At 26.6% G+C, this 12,165-nt stretch overlaps 1 protein-coding gene across 1 annotated transcript in view; it reads right to left on the reverse strand.

The window, feature by feature from the left end:
• Window positions 1–3,924, reverse strand: part of LOC107452480 (lachesin) — a 180,624-nt gene extending 176,700 nt beyond the window's left edge. Inside the window, exon 1 of the mRNA XM_016068967.5 lies at window positions 3,556–3,924. Within this exon, the coding sequence (XP_015924453.3) occupies window positions 3,556–3,625 (70 nt within the window). The 5' untranslated portion in view covers window positions 3,626–3,924. The remainder of the gene's footprint in view (window positions 1–3,555) is intronic.
• Between the last annotated feature and the right edge of the window lie 8,241 nt (window positions 3,925–12,165).

Consider the following 12,165-nt stretch of genomic DNA (forward strand, 5'->3'; position numbering starts at 1 on the left):
TTTTCTAGACTATTTATATTTTTGTTTTTCCCAGGTAAAAAGAGGATTTAGAATAAAAACAATTAAAAAAATATTTTTTTAAATGTTTCACCAACAGTTTTAGCAGGATCTATTACAAATGATTAAGGACAGACTTTCACAGTTTTTTTTTTTTAATTTAATTTTAAACGATTTCTTTTCCATTAGGACGCATCCTTACAATTAGTTATTTAACTAAAATAAACACTTTAACCTTCAAAACTAGATATTGTCATAAAAAAGCAACTTTTTACATATAAGTAGGAAATATTGAAATAAAACTTTTAATTAAATGGTAAATTAATTTATGTCTAGACGCAATTAAAGTTATTATCATCATTTGCATATGTTTTAAACAAAATTAACAGCACCTTTGACAGTATTTTATTACATTTTTCCATTTCTTTCTTCGAACTTTAATTACTCTCGTACCTTTTATATCAATTTCAGTAATTTAATAACACTCTTAAAAATTAATTGAGTATAATAAAGAATTGAAAATAAATATGTAATTCAAACAAATTTCTTATTTAATTTACCGAATCGCTTTAATTTGCCTATATGAAATTTGATTTTCATGTCCTTCACATCATCGTGCTAGTATTTAATAAATAAAAAAATAATCCTCTTAGAAGAGAATAAGCTTTCTAGCTTATTCTTCTATTGAAATAAATTAAAAAAAGACCTTTGAGAAGCTTTTTACAACATCAAAAAGCATAAAAATCATTTAATTATAAAAATTGCTAATATGTAAGTATAATTACATGCTTATTAAAAAAAATATCTGCTAGACACAAATCTCTTAAAAGATTTCTGGTCTCACTTCCTTTGAACTTCAAAGGCTAGCTTTATTTAATGTCTTTTAACTTTAAAATAGAAAGACAAAAAATGTCATTATTCTTTTTAAAGTTTTTACTTGATTCATTTAATCAAAGCTGTTTTTGATAATGCAATGCATTGTCATAATTTAGCTGTAAAAAATTAGTACAAGATCTACGGCAAACTGCTAATTGCTTTTAAGAAAATGCTTTTCTTTAAATTTATTCAAATAATCAATATTATTTAAGATTTTCTTAAACTAAACTGAAAAAAAAACATATGATGAAAATTACTGGTATATGGTAAAATTTACCGTAATCCCTAAATATATCCCTAAAAAACTCAGTAATTTTCACTGAAGAAGTGTGGGAATGATTTAAGTAAAATTAACAATAAAATATGGTTATATAATATGTGTAAAGATTTTTTAAATGTTGAAGAAAAATTCGTAATTTTAAAATTACACCTAAGAGCATGGCATAAAATCATTCATTAGGCTCAAGCTTTTATTTTTTTTTATATTTTTCACTGAATTAATAATACTACGAACAATTTTCTAAAATCAGCATTTTTTTTTTAAATAATTACCATATGAAAGAATAATTTACCAAATGAAAGGTTTAAATACCGCATATTTTATTTTTATTCCCCAGATTTTTTTTCAATAAGAAATATTATTATTGTATAGTACTGTGGTTTTTCCAAGTGATAATACGGTGATTTAATGGATTGTAATTGTGATTTTACCATTTTGATTTTTTCTCCGCAAGATGTGTTCAGGAGCTCATAATAATTATTTTTAAAACGTAAGTTTTTTGTGATGTATTCCTTTGACAATAACATTGTAAGATTAATTTAATTAATTTGATTTACATTTATTACTTTCTATCTAAATTTATTAAAAAAACTTTAACATTTATAATTTAAATTCAAAAAATACTATTATTAGATTAAGTATGTTTCATATTGATTAAATTTCCTAACGGTAAAAACTGTTACTGTTAATTTCATAAAGAAGGAGGAAAACTTCATTAATAAGAGATAAAATTATGTTGATAAGATCATATTTAAATGCTCTATCATTTTTCAGATACTATTGTATTTTTTTTTAAATTTAAGAAAATACAATAGCACTCGGCTAGCCTTCTAGAAAAGTGAAGACCATTACATAGTTACATTAGTTTAAAAAATCAAATTTATACTTAAAATTATTTTTGTTTGTATTATCAATTATTGCAAAAATTATAATTTATAAATAAAATACTTTTATTCTCACTTAATTGATGCATTAACTTTGTTTTCCTTTTATTCGGAAATACATTTTTAAATGTTGACGAAAACTATGAATTTGCCAAATTTGGCAAAAAGATGCAATATTGAATTTCGCAATTAAAAACTTACATAGCCTCAAATGTTTTCAACACTTCTTATGCATCTTATTTTACTGAAAAATTAATTTAACATATTTTCTTTACGTTTCAAAATTAACTTTACATTTCTTTTCTTCAGAAAATTTAGAATTTATCCTATTTCTTATTGATTTTAAAAAAGAAGTATAATCATAAGACATAATCATAAATTATAGTAAGATAAAACAACATTATTTAATAATAAATATTATCTAGTTAAAGTAGTGAAATATTATATATATATAGGCATTAGAGTATACCTTAAATAAAGTGGAATAAATTTAATTAAACAATTTAATTCTGTGTATAAATATCAAAAGATTAAATAAAAACTATTACTGGAAAATAAAATAAAAGAGTTCATTTTTTTAAACTTATATCTATTAAATTATTTTATTTAACATCATTTAAAACAAAAATTTTTCACTACATAAATTAAGTTTGATGGCTTTAATTTTATCTTCTTCGGAAAATTAAATCAAGTTTCTTTAGGTGGTGTGACACAGAAAGTCAAAAAAAATAAATTAGATTCCTAATGTATATTTAAATTAATTAGCAGTGATGGTAAAATGCTCTTATGAATGCTCTATTGTTAAATGCTTTTTGCGAAATGCTCTAAAGTAAAGTTTTTTTGTGAAATTGTTACATGTCAGAACACATTTAATACAATGTCGACGTAAAATGCAGAAAACTTAACACAAATTTTTCGTAGAATATTAGATTATACTGGAAAACGAACCTTTTGAGAAAAAAAATTTATAAAAAAATAATTTATGTTTTTTTTATGACGGGAAATAACGAAAAAATAAAACAGTAAAAAAATTATTACAAATGCAAATTTGATGTTTGAAAAAAAAATTAATTAAATCTATCGAAAACTAAACTAAAATAAAATAAATTAATATTATAAAATATTTCGCTCATTTTTTGGAGTTTGGAAAATAAGGAAAAATTACAGTATTAAAAAACTTACAGCACAATGAATGTAAAATTCGGTTGCGTACGAAACCTTTCCACATTTTTTTTAAAACTTTCATGAAATAAAAATGAAGGAAACATTTTACTTCAAAATAAAAATATTTGAATAACTTTGTAAAAAAAAAGAAAAAAAAAACATTTTCGTAAAAATTATTGGTATAAACTTTCTGGCACTATTTTTAATTTCATAATGATAAAATAATATCCGTGGTTATGTACAACTATGTACAATTATGTACAACTTTAATGTTTTTTTAATGCTGTAATAGGGAACACATTCAAGGTAAAATTTTTTTCGTTAGTTTAATGTATCTGTATAAGTCTATTTTACCTGACACTAGGCTTGTCACCCAAACTGCTAACACAAGTACAAGTATATGGAATGTCCACAATGATGACATGATGATTCGAATTTCCCGCAACTACTAGTTTTAGTCCCGTTATATTTGTTTTTAAACACAATTAAAAGATGTAAATTGTCAATAAATGCCACATTTTGTCACTTAAACGATAAAACGTCCGTACGCCGTAAATTTTGCAACTTGTTTCAAAACGCTCTTGCGCGCCAAGTTGCGCCGGAAAAAGGGGGAACTTTCCAAAACTCAATGCATTGACGGTAGCAGTCATAAAGCAACTAAACATTTTCCGGAAAACACTCATCGTTCCGATCCCCAGTGCACTTTTACCGGCTGTCCACAACGCCCCCGGGCGGGCGCTTCTCAATCTAAGAATCACTCATGAATGAAATAGGAAAGCGGATGCGTTTACTTTCTATTCCTGCTCTAACTGCGGTCTTTGATGGAAATTAAAATGACTTAAAGCAACTGATTTAAATTAACAGTGTTATTTTTCGATTCAGATAAGGGGAATTGGAGGCAGGAAATAAAGTTAATAGCGATATTATATCAGAGTTTAAAATGAGCTATTTGGAGAAGCATTGCAAAACGCAATTTTCTTAATAATCTTTTCTAAATGTAGATTAAGTATTATAAAGCGAAGTTATTTGCATAATGATTAAAAATAACGCTAACTGCTGGTGTAACAGCTATAGCGCTCTTTTATCTAATATGCACGATGCGTTTTTCTTGAAATTTAAAATGCGAATTAATAACATAATGAAAGCAAAACAGATTGAGCAAAATCGGCGGACTAATTTCGTTAAAAGTTTCCCTAGTTTATATTAATGTAGCATTACTCGGAAATAGATTGATGAAATAATGCTTTAATTATAAATCACGAATTGAAGCAAATATTGTATCTAAAATAATTTAAAAATAAATAAAGTACTTTACTTCAGATATTACGAAATACGAATGTTATCGAGTTCACAAGAATGTTATCAAATTATTTTAAATTGAATGTCTGTATTAGGGTTACTATTTCCAAAAATAGAATATCGGGGGTCAAACAACAGGTTTTAGATCAGATCAAAATATCAGTTATATACAATAAATTTATCTGCGTGAAATTGATGAAGATAACTAAGAGCGAAAAAATACACAGAAAAGTAAATAAAATCAGATGATATTTTAGATACAGTAAAAAAATTCAGATAGAATTATCATATTATCAACTTCAGATTTAGATTAAATAAGATATTAATTTGATTAACAATAAAAAAGTTACAAGCACTTTTAAAACTTTAATGGCTTTTACTGAAATAAAGGTACTAGGAATAGTTTCATCCAACTGATTCTGAGTGCAGAAAGAAGAATTATAAATAGGTGGTATAGTATCATTTAAAGCGTGGGTAAGAAATTACTGAAGTCTTAGAACGAATGGGATAAAATTATATCAATTAATTAATAGCATTGATGAAACTGGTATTTTTAGTAATCCTTTCTTTACGAGCGACGTATTTAGCCGGCATCAATGCAATACTCTGTACGCATGAGCATCGTATTACACCGACCACAGCAAGGTACCGATTTATAATCAATCCAATCTGCTTTAAATTACCATTGGCCACTGGGATAGAGCTCACGTTTCCCATTGATGTGCCCCAGGTTCGAAACCCAGCCATAGCTTGTCGATATGAATTCTGTACCCAGAACACACACCGACCACAGTGCTGGCATTAATTATCCCGAGTGGTAGACAGATCATGGGCTAGAGTTCGTTTGCTGTCAAACTAACCATTTTCGTGGTGAAGAGGATTTCGTGGCTGTTCTCTCTATGTAACGCAAATATGGGTTAGTTCCATCAAAAAGTCTTCTAAGCAGGCTAATTTCGCTTTATCCAGGAGTTCCCTTGTCTCTGGGTTGGGTTCAAATTTACAAGGCTACGGAGGTGATTATAGATAGTGGTAAACACATAATTGGGACGGCTGTTATAAAATTTTAAACAAACATGTCTTGCAAGCCAGAAAAGCATTTTTCTTTAGTATATAATCGGTAGGAAGATGAATTGCATTATTTGCAGTGCAAACGTGTAAATAAAAGAATCTGAGTATGAGTAGAAAAACTGTAATGTGTGTTTGCGTGATGACAATCGTTTTCATTTCAAATCTAAAAGAAATAAAATTCTGAACAAAATTTTATTAAAATTTATTAATCCAAATCATCATTTCATCCAGGCTGCTTCTCCATGCATTTTGGATTTTGTCGAATCCTTTAAATTTTTCACTTTTAAAATTCGTCTTTATTTGTCGCATCTAAATCATTTTTGTCCCCTCCCTTTCACTCGTTATAATATAGATTAATAGGTTAGTGCAAATATTTTCCTTCCATATGTTAGTTAAAAACAATTTTGCTTTCCTTTGACATTAAAGAAACCTTCAGAAAATGCTAACCAGATACCTTTCAAATAAATTTAAATTTTTTTTCCTATAATGTATAATTTTCATAAAAAAGCACAATATTGCGAGAATATTGAAATACAAGTATCACTTCGAAATTTTAAAAGTAATTGAAAAAAAAAAACAATGGGTATTTCTTATTAAATTTCTTTTAAGTAATTATTCTGTCGCTGTACCTAATAAAAAATTAGGAGATAAAGGTTTTAAGTTATTACAGTAGTTTTTTGTTTTATGTTATGCTGTTAATTAATAATCCTGAGATCTTACAAATTGTATTTTTTTCCCGGGATAGATTTTTTTTTTACCCCTTTTTCTAAAACTCGTCAGATTTTTCTTCGCCGCAATTGAATCTTGCTTTTTTAATTAAATGTATTTGTGTACTTGGTGAACGCCAATAAGTGGTTAAAAAGAAGAAGAGAAAGTAGAAAAAACATTTCCTCGTACTTTAAAAAAAAAATTTAAGTCGAAACATTCGTTACTAAAAGCGCACAAAACGACCATATTTTTTTCACTAGAAAAAGCAAAGTGCAAAATCAAAATCTGATTTAAGAAATTTTTATAATAAAAGTAAACAAGCCAGTTTGTTTAGATTTTTTTTTAATCAAAAATCATTTCAATCGATTCAAATGTTTGAATAACTGTGCGTAATAGTTTTTTCAAAGTCACAAAAGAATTAAAAGACGAAATTAAAAATAAATAAATAAATAATTGAAATTATTAAAATTAACTATTTCCTATTACTTATTAGAGTCATAAGAATTTAAGTTAATTCACATTATATAGGAGATTTAATTAAACTTGTCCATAAAATCAAACCAACAAACCTAATTTAATGAATTTAATGCATATGATTGATTTGGAAACAATTACCAAATGAATTCAGTGAATTTTTTCAAAGCAATGCGTTAGTTTAGTATGATTCATATCATTGAAAAAAAAATTATTATTAAAAAATCATTTAATCCCTGTATAACATTATAACATAAGCACAGGACATATCCAAGTGTCTTAACATATTGCTTAAAAATAATATAATTTTTTCTCCATTTCAAATAGAAAAAGAGTTGCAAATTATAACAGGGAAATTTTCTAATGAATAAGAATTAGAATCCAACGTATGACAAATATATAAGAAAATTTTATCTAATGAATTATTTTTATGTTTATTTTTATGTCATTAAAATAATATAAAGGGAAATATTTAATATCCGAGTCCATTTCGCATACTACAAAATTTAAATATTCCAAAAATTTTATTTCTTACTTCTTACTATCTTTTATTTCTTACTATCTTTTATGTGTAATTATGTTCCAATAAACAAAACGTTTTACGTTTGCAATTTCCTTTAGAAGCGCCGTAGGGGTTGCGATAGTATTAGATATTTGCTATTTCAAAATATACATAGGTATTATGAGATTGGATTTCGAAAAAAAATATATTCTTTATGAAATGAATTTTTTAACCAAGATTATGTCTAGTACTGACTTTAATAATAAACAACATGTTTAAAGTTTTGCAAAAAATAAATAAATACATGAAGGAAATTAATGTATCTACTTAATCAGTCCGGATTTTTAGTTTTAAGGATGCTCTTCAAAGGTTTTATCATCAAATAGTATTGTTCTTTATATCATATATATAAATGTCACAATGAAGACAAAAATAAAAAAAGGAAAGAAACAAAGAAAAATAAGAAAATTAATAAGTTTTATTTACTGCGCATAAGCTACAAGTATATCAAACTCAAATAAGTTAAAAATAGAGAGAAAACGTGGAAAATAATAAAGAATAACGAAAAGAAAGATAAGAAAATTGCTAAAATAAAATATTTTTAAAAATTATTTTTCAAAATATTAAAAAAATATGCATTAAAAAGCCGGAAAACAAAAGAAAGAAAAGATATAATCTCTTCATCAGTTCGCAGGATTATATCGGATATCCTTATCAGTTCATAGGATTATCCTCTTTTCCGGATATAATTGTGTGTGCTGATGAAGAGATTATATATTTTCATTTTCCTGTCTTCCAGTTTTTTTTTTTATATATATATATATATATATATTTTATATATATATATATATATATATATATATATATATATATATATATATATATATATATATATATATATATATATATATATATATATATATATATATATATAATTTCTATTACAAATATTTTATTTTAATACTTTTTCTTCTTTTTTTTATTAATCTTTAATATTTTCTATGTTTTATCCATATATATGTGTATATATATACATATGCTATTATGAGTTTATTATTAGGAGTTCCTAACAGTTATGACGCAAACTGTCAATATGAATAAAACCAACGCTTTCTGAAAAGGAATCACTTTTGAAATATATTTTTCCAGCTTTAAGACTTAAATCAAACAAGGAAACAAATGTTAATTCTATAAACTCTTACATTTAAGTCATGATTCATTTATTAATTTCAATGTATTTAAAAAAATAAATGGGCAAAAAATAACACATAGCTGGTTATATTTTAAAAATTTCATTTTATTTTAACTATGAATTCTATTTATCTTTTTTCAAATCTGAGACATTTCTCGAAAAATGAGTATAATATAAATAGCAAAAATTGACTTAAATTGTGCTTTTATGTTCATTGGTGAGTAAATCGTACGAAATATCCTAAAACACATAACGAATCAGATATATGATAAAAATACTGTTTTTTTTTAAAAAAAAGCAATTACTCATGTTAAAATTACATTTCCGAAGTATGCCGTATTAATTTAATTTAAATAAATAGGCAATGTACTTTATAATTTTAATTCTCCAGAATCACAAATAAATATGTAATACTAATTCAATTATTAATATTATTTTTAATTTAAATTATTATACTTCAAATTTTATGTTTCCTAAGTGGTATGGGATTATGAAGTTTACTTTATTAGATATGCACTTTATCGCTTCATAGGTCTCTGATGTATTTTTAACACTAAGGCTGCATTAAATATTTTATTTTAAATAACTTCTCTAGAGAAAATATCTAATTAACTTATCTCCAATGCTTAAAATATTTTCCTTGAAATCACTTGGGTTTGCAAATAAATAAACTAATTGAAAATGAGGCCTTATTCAGATTTTAAATAATTAGATTATCTTAACTCTTGAAAATTTAAATTAAAATGAAGCTTCAAACTTAAAGCTGAAAACCTAAACGTACGCATGGTAAAATGATGTTCGTAAGCAAAGTTCTTAAAAACTCATAAGAATTTGTAAATACCGTAGCAACATGCAATTGCAATACCGTTGAATTAATTGTAGTTTCAAAAAACTCAGGTTTAGGAAGGGAAGGGGGTAGCTACCTTGTAATAATCGCATTTAGTTCGTAAAGTTTGAAATAAATGAATTTCATGAATCTTGTGAAGAGTTACACGCGATAGAAGGAAACCAAGAACATTTTTGCTAAGTTACAGTATACAAAGTTTTTTTATTTTATTTCCAATGAGCTGCACAAGTGCGCACACATGAGCAGACCTAGTGAGTTTCCAGAAGTGGTATCCACTCTTTCAGGACCACCACAATGGGTGAGATACCGTTGGCCATGTTAATTTTGACGTCTAGTTTCTGCCACACTAGATGAGACTCTATTTGGATGCTAAGTGCACTAGGAATTTTAATTTGCCGGAAATGCCAAGAGCCAATAAGTCACTCCTGTGATCATTTACATGACGCATAACCATACGACATGGCCACTGAGGATTTTCTGCATCCTGAATGAGGATTTTCTGCATGGACCGGGGATCGAACCAACAGACTTGGGCTCAGAAGGCCGACGACAAACCAACTGCGCCACCCACCCACTGTTTACAGAGTATACGAAGTTGGCTTAACTAAAAGTGGCCGTTTTGTAGAAATCATTCACGTTGTTTACAATCAGCTTAGTTGATGGAGCACACCCTTTCTTAAACCTTGGACATTAAAAAAAATTTACTTTTAACAGAGAGTTTTTTTGGATAATGAGCGTTGCTAAAGGTCTTGCCTTTTATTAGTTTATGTATTTCATTAAAGTTTCTTAATCATCTGAAATAATTTTCAAAATAAGTGCATGGTAATTGCAGCTTTGTTAATTTGTGAGATTTCCCTATAATTAGACAGCTATCAAATTTGTTTCGTCCATAATGAATAGTTATTAGGATATAAAAGAGATTTCTATTGGGACATTTGTGTTCTACAAAAGAACGTAACAGTATATTTCTGTGCATGCTGTTACGCTCGCCAAGTTACTTCCATGGTTGTCTTTTCTTAGATATTTCAAATCGCTAAATAATATTTGGTCTAAAGTTCCACAGACAGCAGGAAATTTAATCCAACTTTTATACTCATTTCCCCCATGTACTGAATAAATTTTTATCGTTCATTAGTTTTCAATGGCAAGAACAGTTTATTAAATTTTATTAGGTTTCCCTGCTATAAAATATAAATTAGGAGTTTTCACAAAATATTTACGCTTTTAAGGATTTTTGGTCAGGTTTCGAAGCAATCTAAATAGAATGCTAAATGCTTGACAATTAAGTAAAAAAATGCGAGTGGTTGGAGAGCAGCAGCGAACTGCAGGAATATTTTTTTTGTTAAGAAAATCATATAGTGTTGTCTTGTCAGAGACGATGAAATAAAGATAAGCAAAGAAGGAGAAACATTGTGTTAAATCCAAGTAATATATTCAAATCTCATTTGCCGTCATTTTACTGATAAAAGGTAGTTCTAGATAAATCGTCATTTTATGAGCTCATTATATTTTCTAATAAAACTTTACTTCAATGCTTTCGAAGATCTCAAAATGATAGGAAAAGTCACACGAGTCACGTAAAAATCAAGAAAGCTTGTTTAAATATTTTAAGACGTAGTGCCACTCAAGGTTGATTAGGGGTCTAAATGATGGCTCTGGTTGTGCATTACTTTATTGCATGCAAATTTAAATTATTCTTCTAATATTCCGTATTTACATCACATATTTAGTTTCATAATTATGTTAAGAAGTTGGTTGTAGCATCAAATTTATAAAAAAGACTTTTAAAAGAGGAATATATGCAAAGAAATGTTTATTTTTTCTAAATTTAAAATTAAGGTGCCAATTTTATCTTTCATTCTAGTTAAATATATGCAGTGATATTAGAATAATGAACTTCTGCAGAAAAAGGAAATCTGTAAAAATGCTGCTTTAATTCTGTTTGAGTCACAAATTTACCAGTTAAACAACCCCAGTGTAATGAACCCATAACTAAACCACTAATATGCCTCTCATTTCACGAAACAGTGCATATGCTGCAAGTAACTGTTGTACTAGGATATATTCCTTTATTAGGGAGAGTAATGGTAGTTTAATACAAACCAGGCACACTATGTAGAACATATGACACGGGACTGATACTTAGGAAATTCGAGATTAGAGAAACCGAAATTTACATAACACGGGAACCGCTTCAGCAAAATTGTTGTATGACAGATTCGCTAAACAGAACTATTATTTCAGCTATGCTTTAGAATATAGAATAATTAAAACATTAATAGAAATATATAAAAATGCATGTAATTGTACATTGAAAATAAATATAAAATACATAAAATAGGCATAAAAAAATAAAAGTAGCAATATAACAAAAATACTTTGATATACGTTTACCCTGAAATACGTTTAATATCTTGATGCATTGATTAATATATTGATATAAGTTTTTTTTAATGACAGATTAATAAGTTTTTTAGTATGTCAGATTCGCTAAACAGAACTATTAAAGCTATGTTTTAGATTATGGAATAATTGAAACCTCAGTAGAAATATATAAAAATATATGTAATTGTATTGAAAATAAATATAAAATACATAAAATAGATATAAAAAATGAAAGAATCAGAATAACAAGAATACTTTGATGTACGTTTTTCCCTGATATACGTTTAATACCTTGATGCATTAATTAATATATTGATATAAGTTTCTTTAATATACGTTATTTCTCGATATACGTTATATTTATGTAACGTAATTTTGGAAATATCACGAAAAAAATTTACTCTTAAGGAAATAAGTATATTTCATGTTAAAGCTACTTAGCTATGCAACACATGAGCATTTTTTTACAATGCAGCTAGCATCAACCAT

The sequence above is a fragment of the Parasteatoda tepidariorum genome, chromosome 6 (assembly GCF_982258835.1).
Source record: "Parasteatoda tepidariorum strain Cologne lab strain chromosome 6, Ptep-v5.0, whole genome shotgun sequence".
NCBI lineage: Eukaryota > Metazoa > Arthropoda > Arachnida > Araneae > Theridiidae > Parasteatoda > Parasteatoda tepidariorum.